This window comes from Colletes latitarsis, chromosome 8 (assembly GCF_051014445.1).
Source record: "Colletes latitarsis isolate SP2378_abdomen chromosome 8, iyColLati1, whole genome shotgun sequence".
In the NCBI taxonomy this organism is placed as follows: Eukaryota; Metazoa; Arthropoda; class Insecta; order Hymenoptera; family Colletidae; genus Colletes; species Colletes latitarsis.
Window position 1 is genome coordinate 13,295,588 of NC_135141.1, and position 21,911 is coordinate 13,317,498.

Sequence of the window (21,911 nt, forward strand, 5' to 3'; positions counted from 1 at the left end):
CAGTTCTAGAGAAAGATAGAGGAAGAAGGAGAGTATGCGAAGTCGAGAGGGGATTACGTTCAGTTCTCATCGGTATACGCGTTGAAGCGAAGAGGAAGAGAGAGTGAGTGAGAAGCATTGCCAAGCGCACACGGTAGAACGTTCAGTGGCATGTAACAAACACTCAACATGCTTGTAGTTGGCGCGAGGTTTTAGTATCGTCGAAACGAAAGAGTAGTTTGTCCGTATTCTTGGCACCTGAACTAAATAGACCTGACAGACCGTGGACTTTTTACGAAGCCATATTCAATTCGAGCTACGGAGCAGCAAAAGTGTCTCGCGGAAATCGTAACAGTGTCTTATTGTGTAGGTAAGCGTAGTGAAATAGCGCGCTGAGGGAATGTGAGGCGAATTCTGACATTTCCCCGAAAGAGACGTCGGCGGTTTGTTCGCAGTGTCCATTGCACGACAGGCGGAAATTTTAGTGGAAAAAGGAAAAGGGAGTATGGTGAAATGTGTTGGACAGTACCGGCATTAGCGTGCAGTTCTTAAAGCGGGTCACAAACGTACATAGATACTGTTCCGACTTTGGTCTGAAAAAAAGACTCCTGGTCGTTCCTGCTGTACGAAAAGACGACGCGAAACACGACAAGGACGCCAGGCTGGAACGATCGTTCGATTCCTCTTTCGAAAATTTGTCAATGAAACGCGCGCCTGGATCATGTTTGCGTGTAATGCCCGTTTATTTGCCGGTACGGTGCCGTGAATATTTATTTTTAGAGAAAATCTGCCCCGATGGTGCGGAACGGATAATAAACGTATAAAGAACGGTCGATAATCGAAGAATGGTGTCGCAATAAATTAACCGAATGCGATGTAAAATTAAGACCTTCGGGAATGGAAAGCAAAAATGTAAATTGAAGTGAACCACGGAGTGAGACAACGGTAAAGGGTGAAAGTGTAATTTTAAATCGAATTCGATTTTTTATGTGGTGCAGAAAGAATGGTTTAAAGGCTATGTTATTCGTATGTTTTGCGAAGTGACCAGTGTAAGTTCGAAGAAGAGAAAAAAAGAGAAACAGTGTCACGATAATGTAACGAGCATCGATACATGCTCTCTTGCAAATGTAGGACCACGGTACTGTCTCAAGGCAAGATACGAACAGTGGACTTTTCTTCTACAGTCAGCTATGTTAACGGTGGAATTCCGCTCGAGAGGAATCTGAAGGCGGGGACTCTGACGTCACTCCGCTCATGATAATGAGGTATTCATGATGGCGGAGTAGCGCGCGCGCGAGCAACAGAGCGAGAGGGAGTACATATATGCATACATAATATCTATTTTATATATCTATATGTATACCTACATATACATATGTAAATATGTATTACAGTGTACAACGTACGCTCTATGTATAGATGCACTCGTATGCGTGCGCATGTGTGCGTGATATGCAATACATCCTTTCTATCTTCATTCCACTGTACGTCAGTGTGTGTCGCTGTTACGTTCCTTCTTTCAACCATTCGAACGATCCTCTTTATCTCTCCTATGTCTGCCATCTTTCTTTCTCTTGTATCGGTACAGCGTGTAACATGGCACGAGTAATGTGTGCTCGCGCGCACGAGTATGTGTCTGCGATTGGTCGGTGATAGAGAATTTTGGATGGATTTAGAGCGCAGTGAAATATGCCAAGGAGACGGAATGGGGAGATACCGCTTCCGGAAGGGTGGGACGTCGCTCAAGACTTTGACGGAAAAGTGTATTTCATCGATCACAACACAAGAAAAACAACGTGGATCGATCCTAGAGATAGGTATGTCATTTTATATACATATATATATATCTATGTATGTATGTAGATGTGTCGTGCATGCGCGCGCGCGCGCGTGTGTGTGTGGTAAATTGAACACGTACGAAACTGTCTTTCTTTTCAAGTTCCGAATTGTTCGTGGAGTCGATGCAGCGCGCTGTCGCGACAAAATGTATACTCGAAAGCACGCGTAAATCGGAACGCAAAATATTCCTGACGTTACGTTACCTTCGTGTGAGCGCTCCTTAAGTTTCACGAGCGTGTGTATTTACTACGTGTGTGTATACGTGCATTCATATATCGACTCGCCGCGCCCGCATTCCAGTCGCCAGGGCCGCTGCGTTCTCGGTGAAAAACTGCAGATATCTGGCGATCAGGGTCGACTCGAATACAAAACTATTGTTTTTTTTCTCTTTTTCATTTGAATTCGAAAAATTTGCTGGCGATTATTAAACTGATCCAAGCCAATGTTCCTCGACATTTCGTAACCAAACTAACCTGCGACCCTCTACACAAAGGAAAAGAATTCATAATAAAGCATTGATTTTTAGGGTAAAGGAAACACATTAAAAATAATAGATATTTCAGAATGTAATTCTAACTTAATATTTAATCAAATAACTACAATACGTGTACTTATATACTCATGGAGAAAATTATGACAGCTTGAGAATTATTGATATAAGGACTTGATATTATATTTGTATTAAATAATGTTACGTGTGAAACAATATCACTTATTTATAATTAATACTTTTTAAAACTAAATAAATATTAAATAAATTTTCAAATTAAACTGAAACGATACAATTTTACTTAGACAAAATTATAAGACACTTTCTGGAAATTAGAAATATGTATACAGGGTGTTCGAAATATTTTAAAGGGGGATTCTAGAGGCCAAAATAAAACGAAAATCAAGGATACCAATTTGTTGATCGAGGCCTTGTTAAAAAGATATTAACAAAATTATTAATAAAAATTGTCGACCTACTCGAATTTTTTTCTCGAAAGTGGGTAGGATTTCGGGGGTATGCCTATTCTCCAAAAATGATTGTAATTGACCCACGCAACTGAAAATAATTTTTTCAGAATTATTTCAAGTTTAATTTCATCGTAAAGTTTCAGCACATTATCGAATTTTTTCTGGAAACTGAGTAGGATTTCGGCGGTGTGTGTATTCACCAAAAATGCTTGTAATTGACTCCCGCAACGAAAAATAATTTTTTTAGAATGATTTAAAATTTTGTTTTCGTCGAAAAATTTAGGCACCCTACACCCCCCTATCGATTTTCCTTAAAAATTTGTCTTTGATTTTTAATAATTTCGCTTGCGTCCTACAGAAAAGTTGTTTAATACTTTTTTGTAGGTATCCGTGAGCTCTACTTCAGAAAAAAGTTTCATTGAAATATATTGACAATTGTAGGAGTTATGGCTGTTTGAAAATTGGACCATTTTTATGGGGTTGTTCTCTCTTTACGGGATCAAGGAACAACTTTTTCAATATTGTTAGAATTTCTACATATTCTCCACCAAAGTACTCGTCGTTTGCCTTTTGAAACAGTGAAATCCCTCAATTCGTTCAAAAGTTATGACGTTTTGAAAATTCGCATGATAATTCGGGCAGACATTTCTGACCAGAAATTATATTTTCGGTAAGGAATTTTTTTCTCGAATCTGAGTAGGATTTCGGGGGGATGTATATTCACCAAAAATGCTTCTAATTGACTCTCGCAACGGAAAATAATTTTTTTAGAATGATTTAAAATTTTGTTTTTGCCAAAAAATTTAGGCACTCTACCCCCTGTCGATTTTCCTTAAAAATTTGTCTTTGATTTTTAATAATTTCGCTTGACATCCTACAGAAAAGTTGTTTAATACTTTTTTGTAGGTATCCATGAGCTCTACTTCAGAAAAAAGTTTCATTGAAATATATTTACTATCGTAGGAGTTATGGCTGTTTGAAAGTCGGACCATTTTTATGGGGTTGTTCTCTCTTTACGGGATCAAGGAATAACTTTTTCAATATTGTTAGAATTTCTACATATTCTCCAGCAAAATACTCGTCGTTTGCCTTTTGAAACATTGAAATTCTTCAATCCGTTTACGAGTTATGACGTTTTGAAAATTCGCATAATAATTCGGGCAGACATTTCTGACTAGAAATTATATTTTCGGGAAGGAATTTTTTTTCTCGAAAGTGGGTAGGATTTCGGGGGTATGTCTATTGACCTAGAATGATTGTAATTGATCCCTTTAGCTAACAACAATTTTTCTAGAACGATTTGAAATTTTTTTTCGTTGAGAAATTGAGGCACCTACACAACACCCCCTTGTCGATTTTTCTTAAAAATTCGCTTTCATTTTTAATAAATTTGGTTGGCACTATATAAAAAAGTTGTTTAGTACTTTTTTGTAGGTATCCGTGAGCTCTACTTCAGAAAAAAGTTTCATTGAAATATATTCACTATTGTAGGAATTATGGCTGTTTGAAAATTGGACCATTTTTATGGGGTTTTTCTCTCTTTACGAGATCAAGGAATAATTTTTTCAATATTGTTAGAATTTCTACATATTCTCCAGCAAAATATGCGTCGTTTGCCTCTTGAAACATTGAAATCCTTCAATTCGTTCAAAAGTTATGACGTTTTGAAAATTCGCATGATAATTCGGGCAGACATTTCTGACCAGAAATTATATTTTCGGTAAGGAATTTTTTTCTCGAATCTGAGTAGGATTTCGGGGGGATGTGTATTCACCAAAAATGCTTGTAATTGACTCCTTCAACGGAAAATAATTTTTTTAGAATGATTTAAAAATTTTTTTTCGCCGAAAAATTTAGGCACCCTATACCCCCTGTCGATTTTCCTTAAAAATTTGTCTTTGATTTTTAATAATTTCGCTTGACGTCCTACAGAAAAGTTGTTTAATACTTTTTTGTAGGTATCCATGAGCTCTATTTCAGAAAAAAGTTTCATTGAAATATATTGACAATTGTAGGAGTTATGGCTGTTTGAAAATTGTATCATTTTTATGGGGTTGTTCTCTCTTTACGGGATCAAGGAACAACTTTTTCAATATTGTTAGAATTTCTACATATTCTCCACCAATGTACTCGTCGTTTGCCTTTTGAAACAGTGAAATCCCTCAATTCGTTCAAAAGTTATGACGTTTTGAAAATTCGCATGATAATTCGGGCAGACATTTCTGACCAGAAATTATATTTTCGGTAAGGAATTTTTTTCTCGAATCTGAGTAGGATTTCGAAGGTATGTATATTCACCAAAAATGCTTGTAATTGACTCCCGCAACCGAAAATAATTTTTTTAGAATGATATAAAATTTTTTTTTCGCCGAAAAATTTAGGCACCTTCGCGAATTTTTTTCTCAAAAGTGGGCAGGATTTCGGGGGTATGTCTATTGACCAAAAATGATTGTAATTGACCCCTCCAGCTAACAATTTTTCTAGAACGAGTTGAAATTTTTTTTTCGCCGAAAAATTTAGGCACTCTACCCCCTGTCGATTTTCCTTAAAAATTTGTCTTTGATTTTTAATAATTTCGCTTGACATCCTACAGAAAAGTTGTTTAATACTTTTTTGTAGGTATCCATGAGCTCTACTTCAGAAAAAAGTTTCATTGAAATATATTCACTATTGTAGGAGTTATGGCTGTTTGAAAATTGGACCATTTTTATGGGGTTTTTCTCTCTTTACGGGATCAAGGAACAACTTTTCCAATATTGATAAAATTTCTACATATTCTCCACCAAAATACGCGTCGTTTGCCTTTTGAAACATTGAAATTCTTCAATCCGTTTACGAGTTATGATGTTTTGAAAATTCGCATGATAATTCGGGCAGACATTTCTGACTAGAAATTATATTTTCGGTAAGGAATTTTTTTCTAGGAAATTGGTAGGATATCGGGGGGGATGTGTATTCACCAAAAATGCTTATAATTGACTCCCGCAACGGAAAATAATTTTTTTAGAATGATTTAAAATTTTGTTTTCGCCAAAAAATTTAGGCACCCTATACCCCCTGTCGATTTTCCTTAAAAATTTGTCTTTGATTTTTAATAATTTCGCTTGACGTCCTACAGAAAAGTTGTTTAATACTTTTTTGTATGTATCCATGACCTCTACTTCAGAAAAAAGTTTCATTGAAATATATTCACTATTGTAGGAATTATAGCTGTTTGAAAATTGTATCATTTTTATGTGGTTTTTCTCTCTTTACGGGATCAAGGAACAACTTTTTCAATATTGTTAGAATTTCTACATATTCTCCACCAAACTATACGTCATTTGCCTCTTGAAACATTGAAATCCTTCAATTCGTTCAGGAGTTATGACGTTTTAAAAATTCGCATGATAATTCAGGCTGACATTTCTGACCAGAAATTATATTTTCAGTAAGGAATTTTTTTCTCGAAAATGCGTAGGATTTCGGCGGTGTGTGTATTCACCAAAAATGCTTGTAATTGACTCCCGCAACGAAAAATAATTTTTTTAGAATGATTTAAAATTTTGTTTTCGCCGAAAAATTTAGGCACCCTATCATCCCCTGTCGATTTTCCTTAAAAATTTGTCTTTGATTTTTAATAATTTCGCTTGACGTCCTACAGAAAAGTTGTTTAATACTTTTTTGTAGGTATCCATGAGCTCTACTTCAGAAAAAAGTTTCATTGAAATATATTGACAATTGTAGGAGTTATGGCTGTTTGAAAATTGTATCATTTTTATGGGGTTTTTCTCTCTTTACGGGATCAAGGAACAACTTTTTCAATATTGTTAGAATTTCTACATATTCTCCACTAAAATATGCGTCGTTTGCCTCTTGAAACATTGAAATCCTTCAATTCGTTCAAAAGTTATGACGTTTTGAAAATTCGCATGATAATTCAGGCAGACATTTCTGACCAGAAATTATATTTTCGGTAAGGAATTTTTTTCTCGAAAATGCGTAGGATATCGGGGGTATGTGTAATGACCAAAAATGATTGTAATCGACTCTTACAACCGCAAATAATTTTTCCAGAACGATTTGAAATATTTTTTTTTCGCCGAAAAAAGGCACCCCTGTCGATTTTTCTGAAACATTCGTTTTTCATTTTTGATAATTTTATGTGACGCCCTACAGAAAAGTTGTCTAATACTTTTTTGTAGGTATCCATGAGCTCTACTTCAGAAAAAAGTTTCATTGAAATATATTTACTATCGTAAGAGTTATGGCTGTTTGAATGTCGGACCATTTTTATGGGATTTTTCTAACATTACTGGGTCAAGGAATAACTTTTCGATTATTTTTATAGTTGCTATATATTCTACACTAAAATACGCGGCGTTTGGCTTTTTGAACATTAAAATTGTCCAATCCGTTCAGGAGTTATGGTGTTTTAAAGATACGCATGAAATTTCGGGGAATGATTTCTCGCCTGAAATTAGATTTTCGGTAAAGAAATTTTTTCTCGAAAATGCGTAGGATTTCAAAGGTATATGTAATGACAAAAAATGATTGTAATTGACCCCCGCAATCGAAAATAATTTTTCGGAAGCGATTTGAAAGTTTTGAATTTAATTATTAATAATTTTTTAACGAAGCCTCAATCAAAAAATTAATATTCTTGATTTTCGTCTCATTTTGGCCGCTAGAATTCTCCATTAAAATTTTTCCCTGGGGTAGCCGAGCACCCTGAATAGTGTATAATGTATATTAGTAAATTTTTTTTTTCCGTAAACCTCTTTTGACAGTCTAATGGAGCTAATAGATCTTTTCTATGATTTTCTTGAAATAACGTTCTTAAAAAAGGGCCGTTTACAAATTCGATTAAGAAAATAAGCTTTTTCTTGTACATTTTAAAGAAAAAAAAAAACAATAACAACAACATGAAACTTTTTCGGTGGGGGTTCTGCTTTCTTTTTTATTCATCTTTCGAAAATGAACACAAATTTGTTTAATACAAAATAATTGAAAATTGTAAAAGTTATTTAATACGTCTAAACTGTCTTAAAAAACGAAGCTAGGTTAGAGATCCGACTTAGCCGGTATTCAACCGGCCTGGCATGAATTTTCACCTTAAGGAGGTATTGCTGTCTAGACTGTCAATTTCACAGCCCTTTTTGTAATTTTTTTTTTTAATAATAAATAGGCTGTTTTATACTGAGACTTTGTAGATATATTTATTCATCTCCTAAGCATGTACAATATTTTTTTCATGGAAAAATATTAAAAATCGTGGGAATTGTAACTTCTTATTTAATGGCCCTTTTGGAAAAGGTGCTCCAATGGCTTCCAGGATTCCAGCTAATTTGAAACAGAGGGGGGTAAAGTATCTTCATAAGGAAGGTTGTAGTTACAGCAGGAACTAGAGAGAAGTCAAAATCCTGATAAATAAAGAAATGGCGACGCTTCAAGTTTCGAATTTCTATTTGTTAATCGTTCTTTTGTCTTTAGCGTATCAAAAAAAATAGTAAAACTCAATATTTTTTAAAATCTCTAGTTCCAGCTATAAAGGCGTGTCTGCTGAATATTCTCTCGAAATTTGAAGTCGATCGGTCTGCTAGATCTTGAAATATCATGTAAGCCAGTTTAAGTGCGTATTTTTAAACAAGAAGCTATTACTCTCGCAATTTTTAATATTTTTTGATGATAAAAATACTGCACATACCTATAAGACGAATAAATATTTCTGCAAAATGTCACTACAAAACAACCTACCTGTCGTTAAAAAAAAAATCGCAAAAAAAGGCCGAAGAAATGACAGCCTAGACAGCAATACTCCCTCAAATTAGCAAGGAGTAAAGTGAAGCATTTTTATCTTATTTAAATAACTCATTTTTTCATCGCATTTTTAAAGTCATAAGTCATAAGCCATAAGATAAAATATATGAAACATAAGTCAAAATCCTGATAAATAAAGAAATGGCGACGCTTCAAGTATCGAATTTCCATTTGTTAATCGTTCTTCTGTCTTTAGCATATCAAAAAAAATAGTAAAACTCAATATTTTTTAAAATCTCTAGTTCCAGCTATAAAGGCGTGTCTGCTGAATATTCTCTCGAAATTTGAAGTCGATCGGTCTGCTAGATCTTGAAATATCATGTAAGCCAGTTTAAATGCGTTTTTTTAAACAAGAAGCTATTACTCTCGCAATTTTTAATATTTTTTGATGATAAAAATACTGCACATACCTATAAGACGAATAAATATTTCTGCAAAATTTCAGTACAAAACAACCTACCTGTCGTTAAAAAAAAAATCTCAAAAAAAGGCCGAGGAAATGACAGCCTAGACAGCAATACTCCCTTAATACCTTTCGATACTAACTGTGACTAAAAGTCACCCGTTATTGCACCTTCGATGTACCCTATGTGGAGACTATAGTCACCCATTAAAATTTGACATACAGGGTGTTCGGTCAACCCTGGGAAAAATGTTAATGGGCGATTCTAGAAGTCAAAATAAGACGAAAATCAAGAATATCAATTCTTCACTCAGGCTTCATTGAAAAGTTATTAAAAAATTCAATCAAAAAATTTCAAATCATTCTGAAAAAATTATTTTTGATTGCGGGGCTCAATTACCATCATTTTTTATCATTGGACATACCCTCGAAATCCTACCCACTTTCGAGAAAAAAATTCGAGAAGGGGCCTAAATTTTTCGGCGAAAAAAAAATTTAAATCATTCTAAAAAAATTATTTTCGGTTGCGGGAGTCAATTACAAGCATTTTTGGTGAATACACATACCTCCGAAATCCTACTCAGATTCGAGAAAAAAATTCTTTACCGAAAATATAATTTCTGGTCAGAAATGTCTGCCCGAATTATCATGCAAATTTTCAAAACGTCATAACTCCTGAACGGATTGAAGGATTTCAATGTTTCCAAACGCAAACGATGCGTATTTTGGTGGAGAATATGTAGAAATTCTAACAATATTGAAAAAGTTGTTCCTTGATCCCGTAAAGAGAGAAAAACCCCATAAAAATGGTCCAATATTCAAACAGCCATAACTCCTACAATAGTGAATATATTTCAATGAAACTTTTTTTTGGAGTAGAGCTCAAAGATACCTACAAAAAAGTATTAAACAATTTTTTTATATAGTGCCAACCAAATTTGTTAAAAATGAAAGTGAATTTTCAAGAAAAATCGACAGGGGGGCGTAGGTGCCTAAATTTCTCAGCGAAAAAAAAAATTTCAAATCGAACTAGAAAAATTGTTGTTAGCTAGAGGGATCAATTACAATCATTTTTGGTCAATAGACATATCCCCGAAATCTTACCCACTATCTAAAAAAAAATTCGAGAAGGTGTGAAATTTTTTGACAGAAAAAAAATTTTTCAAATCATTCTAAAAATATTATTTTCCGTTGCAGGGGTCAATTACAATCATTTTTGGTCATTAGACATATCCCCAAAATCCTACGCACTTTCAAGAAAAAAATTCCTTCCCGAAAATCTAATTAGGCGCCCAAATTTTTCGACGAAAAAAAAAATTTCAAATCGTTTTGGAAAAATTATTGTCGGTTGCGGGGGTCAATTACAATAATTTTTGGTGAATAGACATACCCCCGAATTCCTGCCCACTTTCTAGAAAAAAATTCGAGAAGGTGTGAAATTTTTCGACGGAAAAAAAAAATTCAAATCGTTTTGGAAAAATTATTGTCGGTTGCTGGGGTCAATTAGAATAATTTTTGGTAAATAGACATACCTCCGAAATTTTGCGCATTTTCGAGAAAAAAATTCAGTACGGTCGGAACTTTAAACATTAATAATTTTTTAACAAAACCTCCATCAACAAATTGGTATTCTTAATTTTCGTCTTATTTTGGCCTCTAGAATCCCCCATTAAAATTTTTCCCAAGGTGTTTGCCGAACACAAATTTTATATTTTTTAATTGTTATGCAATTGTGCTTAGTGTAGAAACGTTAAACAGTCTATAAAACATGTGTTAAAGAATGCATAAAAATTCAACGTGTAAGTTACTCTAATACGCAGAAAATGCGGAAAAAATTGGTTTTTATTTTTTCTCACTACGGCGCATCAAAATGAAAACTTTGAAAAAAATTGAGAATTATAGTAATAACAATACCTGTTTACTGTAAAAATATAAAAATAGTTCTGCAACAGCTTCAATACGTAATCGGTATTTTTTGCTGATTTTTTATTTTTTATAACCCGGTTCTTCGATCTAAAAATCTGAAAAAATTTCAAAATATGTGCCTCAGTATTCGAAATGTCTCTAAACTTTTTTACATTTTTGTATTCAATAAGACAAGAGAAATTGCACAAAACGTGATTTTCTTTATCATCCCATTACTGTTCCCATCGTCGAGATTTCGGGTTAAGAAATGGAACAAAGTATTTTTGTTTGATAAGCTAGCGAATGATCCACGGACGTTCTATATGGTTTGGGGTCACATTTGACCCCCTTATTCGGTTATACTGTTGCGCCGGGGCGAGGCGTTTTTCCAAATAACTCATAATAACACCACAAACTTATAACACAAACTGGGGACTTTATTGACAATGCTTTAAATACGTCTGTTCTCCACGAGTTCTATCGTAGTTCTCCTTTTCAAATCGTTGCCGGTTTCTCAGCAACCGGAAGGCACGGGATCTCGCTTCCGCTCGTTCGTAGGGGCAGCTTCACATCGTTGCGGAACAGCCTTCACGTTGTTCAACAATACCTTTTCTAAGCAATTTTCCATGTCCTTCCAATAGTCTTTCTGGTAATCATTGAGATTAGGTTCCTCCATACCGATTTTGATGAAATTTAAATATATTGTAGAACTCAACATTTTGAACAACTTTCTTCTATACATATAACCGCTGCTTGGCCTTAGTTTTCGAGATATTTTCGAAAAACTGCTGCTACTACTGCAATGAATTCTACGTATACCTGTGCATGCACGGCGGCGCATGCGTCAACATCGGACCGCCGCGCCACCTATCCATTGTTTTACGATTTTTTAATTTTAATTTTACGATTTTTTATTTTGACTCGCGTGTGCGAAGTTATGATGAATGAAATATAGCTGTAGCAGAGGTTATGGAATGAACGACACATATGGATATTAAGACTCGGTTTTATTTCACTCACGATGTTCTTGTTGGAGGACAACGAATCTAGGACAACGAATCTAAATGAATGAATGTTTTGTGTGTGTGTGTGATGAAGGAACGCGGAGTGATGACAAAATTTATCGATCTGTGATATTGCGTTTTTGTTTCTCAAACATATTTTGTTCATTCATTTCCAGTTCGTTTCATTTGTAACATACAGAAATTACGTGTTTATTAAATTTTATATATTATTGCTTATGTTATAATCCACTGTTGTTATATTATTAGTAAATAAATTTCAATAGTTCTGTACACGGCGGTAGGACGATGTTACTCTTTTGTTAAAACAAACGACTGCGCGCAACGCCTGCCAACAAGTGGGGAAAAATATATCTGAAACGCCTGCATGTTTGCCAACATGGAAATTATAACATTTCCAACAATAGCCTAACCTAACCTAATCTAATATTCCTAATCAATGAATTAGGTTAGATTAGGGTCTAAGATAATATTCTGGTCGCCGTTAGGCGACCAGACATAAACTTAAATTCAAAATCACTAAACTTAGTTAAATTTGATTTTTAAGCCCACCCGTTATATACAGGGTGTTCGGCCACCCCTGGGAAAAATTTTAATGGGCGATTCTAGAGGTCAAAATAAGACGAAAATCAAGAATACCAATTTGTTGATGGAGGCTTTGTTAAAAAGTTATTAACAATTAAATTCAAAAATTTCAAATCGATCTGGAAAAATTATTTTCGGTTGCGGGGGTCAATTACAATCATTTTTGGTGAAAAGACATACCCCCGAAATCCTACCCATTTTCTAGAAAAAAATTCGAGAAGGTGTGAAATTTTTCGACGGAAAAAAAAAATTTCAAATTATTCTAAAAAAATGATATTCAATTAGAAGGATCAATTACAAGCATTTTTGGTCGTTACACATACCCCCGAAATCCTACGCATTTTCGAGAAAAAAATTCATTACAGAAAATCTAATTAGATGCCTAAATTTTTTCGACGAAAAAAAAGAATTTCAAATCGATCTGGAAAAATTATTTTCGGTTACGGAGGTCAATTACAATCATTTTTGGTGAAAAGACATACCCCTGAAATCCTACCCATTTTCTAGAAAAAAATTCGAGAAGGTGTGAAATTTTTCGACGGAAAAAAAAAATTTCAAATTATTCTAAAAAAATGATATTCAATTAGAGGGATCAATTACAAGCATTTTTGGTCGTTACACATACCCCCGAAATCCTACACATTTTCGAGAAAAAAATTCATAACAGAAAATCTAATTAGATGCCTTTTTTTCGACGAAAAAAAAAAATTTCAAATCGTTTTGGAAAAATTATTTTCGGTTACGGAGGTCAATTACAATAATTATTGGTGAAAAGACATATCCCCGAAATCCTGCCCATTTTCTAGAAAAAAATTCGAGAAGGTGTGAAATTTTTCGACGGAAAAAAAAAATTTCAAATTATTCTAAAAAAATGATATTCAATTAGAGGGATCAATTACAAGCATTTTTGGTCGTTACACATACCCCCGAAATCCTACGCATTTTCGAGAAAAAAATTCATTACAGAAAATCTAATTAGATGCCTTTTTTTCGACGAAAAAAAAAAATTTCAAATCGTTTTGGAAAAATTATTTTCGGTTACGGAGGTCAATTACAATAATTATTGGTGAAAAGACATATCCCCGAAATCCTGCCCATTTTCTAGAAAAAAATTCGAGAAGGTGTGAAATTTTTCGACGGAAAAAAAAAATTTCAAATTATTCTAAAAAAATGATATTCAATTAGAGGGATCAATTACAAGCATTTTTGGTCGTTACACATACCCCCGAAATCCTACGCATTTTCGAGAAAAAAATTCATTACAGAAAATCTAATTAGATGCCTTTTTTTCGATGAAAAAAAAGAATTTCAAATCGTTTTGGAAAAATTATTTTCGGTCGCGTGGGTCAATTTCAATCATTTTTTGTGAATAGACATACCTCCGAAATGCTGCGCATTTTCGAAAAAAAAATTCGGAACGCGCGGAACTTAAAATGATTATAATTTATCTCCGCAACCGAATATAATTTTTCCAGAACAATTTGAAATCTTTCTTTTTCGCTGAAAAATTTAGGCACCCCTCGTCGATTTTTCTTAAAAATTCGTTTTTCATTTTTTGTAATTTTGTTTGATACCCTACAGAAAAATCATCTAATACTTTTTTGTAGGTGCCCATGGGCTCTGCTTTAGAAAAAAATTTCAATGAGATACCTCTACTATTGTAGGAGTTATGGCCATTTAAAGATTGGACCACTTTTATGGGGTTTTTCACATTTTACGGGATCAAAGAACAACTTTCTCAATACTATTAGAATTCCTACATATTTTTCACCAAAATATGTGTAGTTTGCTTTTTTAAACATTAAAATCGTCCAATCCGTCCAGAAATTATGACATTTTAAACATATGCATGAAATTACAGGGAAGCATTTCTGGCCTCACATTAGATTTTCGGTAAACAATATTTTTCTCGAAAATGCGTAGGATTTCGAGGGTATGTCTAATGACCAAAAATGATTATAATTGACCTCTGTAACTAAATATAATTTTTTTAGTATGATTTGAAATTTTTTAATTTCGTCTAACAATTTCAGTATCTACTCCAATTTTTATCTCGAAAGTGGGTAGGATTTCAGGGGTATGTGTATCCACCAAAAATGATTGTAATTGTGCCCCGCAATCAAAAATAATTTTTCCAGAACGATTTGAAATTTTTTTTTTCGCTGAAAAATTTAGGCACCCTAACCCCGTTTCGATTTTCCTTAAAAATTCGTTTTTGATTTTTAATAATTTTGTTTGACATCCTACATAAAAATTGTCTAATACTTTTTTGTAGGTACCCATGAGCTCTACTTCAGAAAAAAGTTTCATTCAAATATATTCACTATTGTACGAGTTATAGCTGTTTGAAAATTGGACCACTTTTATGGGGTTTTTCTAACTTTACGGGGTCAAGGAACAACTTTCTCAATACTATTAGAATTCCTACATATTTTTCACCAAAATATGTGTAGTTTGCTTTTTTAAACATTAAAATCGTCCAATCCGTCCAGAAATTATGACGTTTTAAAGATTCACATGAAAAATCGGGCAGACTTTTCTGGCCAGAAATTATATTTTCGGTAAGGAATTTTTTTCTCGAAAATGAGTAGGATTTCGGGGGTATGTCTGTTGACTAAAAATGCTTGCAATTGACCCCTGCAACAAAAACTAAATTTTCCAAGACGATTCGAAAGTCTTTTTTTTTCACACAAAATTTTCAGCACTTATTCGAATTTTTTTTTCGAAAGTGGGTAGGATTTCGAAAATATGTGTATCCACCAAAAATGATTGTAATTGTGTCCCGCAACCGAAAATAATTTTTCCAGAACGATTTGAAATCTTTTTTTTTTCGCTGACCAATTTAGGCACCTACCCCTCGTCGATTTTTCTTAAAAATTCGTTTTTAATTTTTAATAATTTTGTTTGATACGCTACAGAAAAATTGTCTAATACCTTTTTGTAGATGCCCATGGGCTCTGCTTCGGGGGAAAATTTCAATGATATACCTTTACTATTGTAGGAGTTATGGCCGTTTAAAAATTCGACCACTTTTATGAGGTTTTCCACATTTTACTGGATCAATGAACAGCTTTTCCAATATTTTTAGAATTTCTACATATTCTCTACTAAAATGCGCGTTGATTGCTTTTTTAAACATTAAAATCTTCCAATCCATTCAGAAGTTACAACGTTTTAAAGATATGCATGAAATTTCAGGGAAGCATTTCTGGGCCTCACATTAGATTTTTGGTGAACAATTTTTTTCTCGAAAATGCGTAGGATTTCGACGGTATATGTATTCACCATAAATGATTGTAATTGACCCACACAACCGAAAATAATTTTTCAAGAACGATTTGAAATTTTTGAATTTTGTCGAAAAAGTTCACACCTTCTCGAATTGTTTTCTAGAAAATGAGTAGAATTTCAGGGATATGACTCTTCACCAAACATGATTGTAATTGACCTCTATAGACAAAAATATTTTTTTTAGAACGATTTGAATTTTTTTTTGCCGAAAAATTTAGGCACCCTACTACCCCCTGTCGATTTTTCTTAAAAATTTGTATTTCATTTTTAATAAATTTGTTTGACGTTCTACAGAAAAGTTGACTAATACTCTTTTGTAGGTGCCCATGGGCTCTGCTTCAGAAAAAAATTTCAATGAGATACCTTTTCTATTATAGGAGTTATGACCATTTAAAAATTGGACCATTTTTATGGGGGTTTTCTAACATTACGGGGTCAAGGAACAACTTTTCGAATATTTTTATTATTGTTACATATTCTATACTAAAAATGCGGAGTTTGGCTTTTTGAACATTAAAATTGTCCAATCCGTTCAGAAATTACGACGTTTTAAAGATATGCATGAAATTTCAGGGAAGCATTTCTGGGCCTCACATTAGATTTTCGGAAAACAATTTTGTTCTCGAAAATGCATAGGATGTCGAGGGTATGTCTAATGACCAAAAATGATTATAATTGACCTCTGTAAGTAAATATAATTTTTTTAGTATGATTTGAAATTTTTTAATTTCGTCTAAAAATTTCAGTATCTACTCGAATTTTTCTCTCGAAAGTGGATAGGATTTCGAAGGTATGTCTAATGACCAAAAATGATTGTAATTCACCCCTGCAACCGAAAATAATTTCTCCAGAACGATTTGAAGTTTTTGAATTTAATTGTTAATAACTTTTTAACGAAGCCTCCATCAACAAATTGATATTCTTGATTTTTGTTAGGAAATGAATTTATAATCCGTGCCGCGTGATTGTGTTAAGTGAAGTGATTTCATTAGTAACCAAAGTGTTACTGATTGTCTGTTATTATTCGAGTTGACATGATTGACATGATTTGTAATATATTGAATTTGAATTAATATATATAATATTTATTTAACTCTAAAAATTTTCGTTTTATTTTGGTTTCTAGAATGCCCCATTAAAATTTTTCCCAGGGGTAGCCGAATACCCTGTATATGTGTATATGTACCGATGTCCGTCGATGTGTTGCTGCCTGTAAAACAGTAGAAAAACTGCGATCGCATACCAACGCGTAAGAGATAACACGGATGGACACGACAGACAGAATTCAATGTATTAGTTCCGACAGTTTTTCGAAAGTATCTCGAAAACTAAGGCCGAGCGGCGGTTGTATGTATAGGAAAAAGTTGTTCAAAATGCTGAGTTCTACAACATATTTAAATTTCATCAAAATCGGTGAGGAGGAACCTAATCTCAATAATTACCGTCTTTCTTTGTAGTGCCACGTTTGTATGGGGTGATTAGTAGCCTGTATAATTTGTTCCTGATTTAAAATTATATTAAACCGCATGTTCAGGAACAGGCCTGCTAGGGAAATATCATAAAATGAATTTTTGTCTCGCATTTTCATGGCTTCAACAAGTCTCTCCGTTAACGCTGTTTTTACTTTGTCTATGCTCAACATACAGTTACCGAAGAAAGTGTCCATACACCGCAACACGTTCAGTTTAAACAATAAAAACTTTGATTATAGAAGGCTAGTTAACTATGGAAGGCACACATGCAGTTAGGGAATTAACTCAGCTTTCAGATAGTATGAATTTTATTGTAAATTAAATAAAAATACAACAGACATATCTCAAATGCCGAATGAAGTAAAAAAATCAGCGAGAAAAAAGTATTCATACAGAATTTTATTTGTATGTGAATCAGTCATATTTATAATAATTAATATTTTGTAGGATATCCGTTATTATCAATAATCGCCTGTAATCGCCTGGGCATGGATTCAATTAAATTATTTGTTACATTTCTCTCCATTTTTCCCCATTCCTCTTGCAAAGCATTTGTTAAATCATTTTTATTTGAAATTTTAGATTTTTGCAAACGATGTTTCAATTCTCGCCATATATGAACCATTGGATTTATGTCCGGTGATTAAGGAGAAGTTTCCAGAACGTTAGGCGTATTCTATAAAAGCCATTCTCTAATTAAACGAGTCTTGTGGATGGGAGCGTTATCTTGCTGAAAATAGTAATTATCGGAAAGACCTAATTTCCGTGTGCTGTCTTTCAAATTTGATTTTAAAATATCTAAATATTTCTATTGGTCTACTATTCCATCAATGAGATGCAAGTTTCCCACGCCCATACCATAAGGCTACTTCCACTATGTTTCACTCTAGGTCGAATATTTTTCGGCCTTAAAGATTCTCCCTTTTTTCTGTACACTAATTTTCCTCCATCTGAACCCCAAGTATTAAACTAGCTCTCGTCTGAGAAAATAACTTGCTTCCAAAAATCTAACGATTTATTTATGTAAATTTTTGCGCAATTAAGTCTTTTTTCTCTATTCACCTTATTGACGTAGGGTTTTTCCTCGCTACTCGTGCGAAATACCCTGATTCTTTAAGTTTGTTTGATATAATTTTTGGACAAATTTTGTTACCAGTTCTTGCTTCTAATTCTGCTGCGATTTTAGGTGCACTTTCAAATGGATTTTCTTTTATTTTCTTTGTAATAAATCTTTCATCCCTTTCAGTTAACTTACGCGGTCTCTCGGAACGACGCATATTTTCAATTAATCCTGTACTTTTGTACTTATTAACTATATAATGTACACTAGCATGACTCCAATCTCGCGAAGTGATTTCCCACTTTTCCATAATTCAATTACAATTTTTCTTTCCTCTATTGTAGTTTCTTTATTTTTAGCACTCATTATGATACAAACTATGATTCTTTAACAAACCACGCTAACAATTGGCCAAATGCTATGAAACAAAAGAAACAGAAATAAAAGAAAGACGAGATTTTCCCAACATTTTGAGTTTTATTGGTATATTTCGCCAATAGATATCACGTATGAATACTTTTTTCTCACTGATTTTCTTAATTCATTCGGTATTTGAGATTTGTCTGTTGTATTTTTATTTAAATCATAATCAAATTAATACTATCTGAAAGCTGAATTAATTTCCCAACTGCATATGTGCCTTTCATAGCTAAGTAGCCTTCTATAATCAGAGTTATTATTGTTTAAACTGAATGTATTGCGGTGTATGGATACTTTTTTCGGTAACTGTGGTTACTCTTCTTAGAATCTTTTAGTTGCGATAAGTGCTGGGATCAAGGAGTGTGATATGTTTTCAATTTCTGTTCAAGTTTCTGGATGCAAGTAATAATCCCACAGGGCGCAGTAACTAGTGTCACCCTGTTTCTAATAATTATTAACGACGCATGCAGAGCCACTGTTTCTCCGTTTATCACAAGAGTATTTGCGGATGACACCACTATTCTATGTAAAGGGAAATTTATCAACACCTCACAGCAGACGATACAATTGGCTCTTAATAAATTATGCGACTGGTAAAAAAAGAACGGGCTAAAATTTTCACCCACTAAGACTGAGTGTGTCTTATTTTCTAACCACCGCAAAACCCATTTGCCTGTGCTGAAGCTTGGAACGAACTCAATACGATTTGTCACATGTACAAAACTTCTAGGAGTACTTTTTGACTCTAAACTTAACAACCTTGCCGATATCTGCAAACAGAGAATCAAGATAATTAAAGCGTTAGCTCATAATAACTGGGCAGCGGACAAAACTGTCCTTTTGCAAGCTTATCGGGCGATTGTCCGGTCCACAATGGACTATGCATCTGTAATATACGATTCGGCAAAACCAATTGTATTAAGGAAACTTGCTGCTGGTTGCTGCTACTTGAAGCTGGTGAAACATCATTGCGACATAGAAGGAAAGGGTATAGCCGAATAAAGGGGTCAAATGTGCCCCCAAACCGAATTGAACGAACGATGGGTCATTCGATAGCTTATCCAAAAAAAACCATGTGTGCAAATTTTTAACTCGAAATCTCGACCGTGGGGGTAGTAATGGGGTGAAAACGAAAATCATGTTTTTGAACAATTTCTCTTAACCTATTGAGTAAAAAAATGTAAAAAAATTCAGAGACACTTCGGGTACTGGGACACATATTTTGGAAGATTTTCAGATTTTTTGATCGAAGAACCAGGTAGTAAAAAATATAAAACCGCAAAAAGTGCCGAAAAATGCCAATTACGTATCGAAGGAGGCCCGGAACTACTTTTATACTTTTACAGTAAACACGTATTGCTATTACTATTATTCTCAATTTTTTTCAAATTTTTCATTTTGGTGTGCCGCAGTGAAAAAAAATAAAAACCAATTTTTTCCTCATTTTCTGCGTATTAGAGTAACTTACACGTTGAATTTTTATGCATTCTTCAATATACGAGTGTTTTGTACACTGTTTAAGGTTTCTACACTAAGCAGAATTACATAACAATTGAAAGAAATAAAATAAACTAAAAAATCGACAATGTTTTCAACGGCGTCGTTGTCGCAGCGTTAGAGTGTCCGACTGTAGAACCGCTGGAAGTATTTTTACCGTAGGTTCGAGTCTCTCTGTGGGACTTTTTTTTCAAATTCTAACTATATAACAATGGTTTATATTTATTTATAAATGTTCTGAAGACATTTTACAAATATTTTAACCTGAAATATGTATAAATATAATTTTGAAGCGTCTTTGCGTCTTTATTTTTTTCGTCAACCACGATTATAGTTTAACATCTTTTACACTGAAATTAACGTGAAATGTTAGTTTTCAAATCTCTTACCTTTGACTATTGTAAATGGATTAGAACAGAAGATTCTATACTGGCTTACTATTACTTCTTCTCCCTCTTCGATCAAGCAGATCTTTCCTTTTTATTCTCTTTCTTTGATAAATATGAATGTTTGCTACAGAGTAACTTGCTAAAGAGTGACTAATGAATTATGATAAGGCTCCATGACAATATCTCGTCCTAATGTTCCTAGAATGTCACATCGACATTGTATAGTCGCGAGGTGCGTAACGTCGAATCCATAACTTTATTCTTTTTTTCCTATTTTGTCTATTCCTTGTGCAAGCCAGAGGTTCACTGAGGGCTTAACGGGAGTATATTTATTCGTACAGATTCGATATTCGTATGTTTACGATAGGACAATCACTATTGAGGACATTGAAGTACAAATGTAGAACAGAAATGAAGGATTTAAATATCCTGTATTAGATTTCAGAATTTCAATTTCTTATCAACTACAAATTATTAAAAAAATAATCTTACGAAAAAAACGATTCCTAATAACTACGATGTACCAGAAAACTGTGTCATAAACCGAATTCTCAAATCACTTTGGATTTTAATTGTTTATTATATATTGCAATAGTTTAACCATATGTATCGTTAATTATTTTGAAGTTATTTTTAAATGTTGTGGAGATAAGAAAATCATCCTACGCAAAAATCGCTCCAAAATTATATTTATACATATTTCAGGTTAAAATATTTGTAAAATGCCTTTAGAATATTTATAAGTAAATATAAACCATTGTTATATAGTTAGAATTTGAAAAAAAATATACTAAGTCCCACAGAGAGACACGAACCTACGGTAAAAAAACTTCCAGCGGTTCCACAGTCGGACACTCAAACGCTGCAGCAACGACACCGTTGAAAACATTGTTGATTTTTTAGGATACGTTGCCCTCAACGGTTGCGTTATTTTATTTCTTTCAATTGTTATGTAATTCTGCTTAGTGTAGAAACATTAAACAGTGTACAAAACACTCGTATATTGAAGAATGCATAAAAATTCAACGTGTAAGTTACTCTAATACGCAGAAAATGAGGAAAAAATCGGTTTTTATTTTTTTTCACTGCGGCGCACCAAAATGAAAAATCTGAAAAAATTGAGAATAACACTAATAGCAATACGTGTTTACTGTAAAAGTATAAAAGTAGTTCCGGACCTCCTTCGATACGTAATTGGCATTTTTCGGCATTTTTTGCGGTTTTTTTTTTTTTTACTACCTGGTTCTTCGATCAAAAAATCTGAAAATCTCCCAAAATATGTGTCCCAGT

The 21,911-nt window shown here is 33.6% G+C and overlaps 1 protein-coding gene across 2 annotated transcripts in view; it reads left to right on the forward strand.

Annotated features, from left to right (window-relative positions):
• The first annotated feature begins 30 nt into the window (after positions 1-30).
• Positions 31-21,911, forward strand: part of Kibra (WW and C2 domain containing protein kibra) — a 239,783-nt gene continuing 217,902 nt past the window's right edge. Inside the window, exons 1-2 of one of the 2 annotated variants that reach the window (XM_076771501.1) lie at positions 31-1,244; positions 1,656-1,796. In XM_076771501.1, the coding sequence (XP_076627616.1) occupies positions 1,669-1,796 (128 nt within the window). In that variant the 5' untranslated portion in view covers positions 31-1,244; positions 1,656-1,668. The remainder of the gene's footprint in view (positions 1,245-1,655; positions 1,797-21,911) is intronic. The other variant, XM_076771500.1, reaches the window with a different exon arrangement.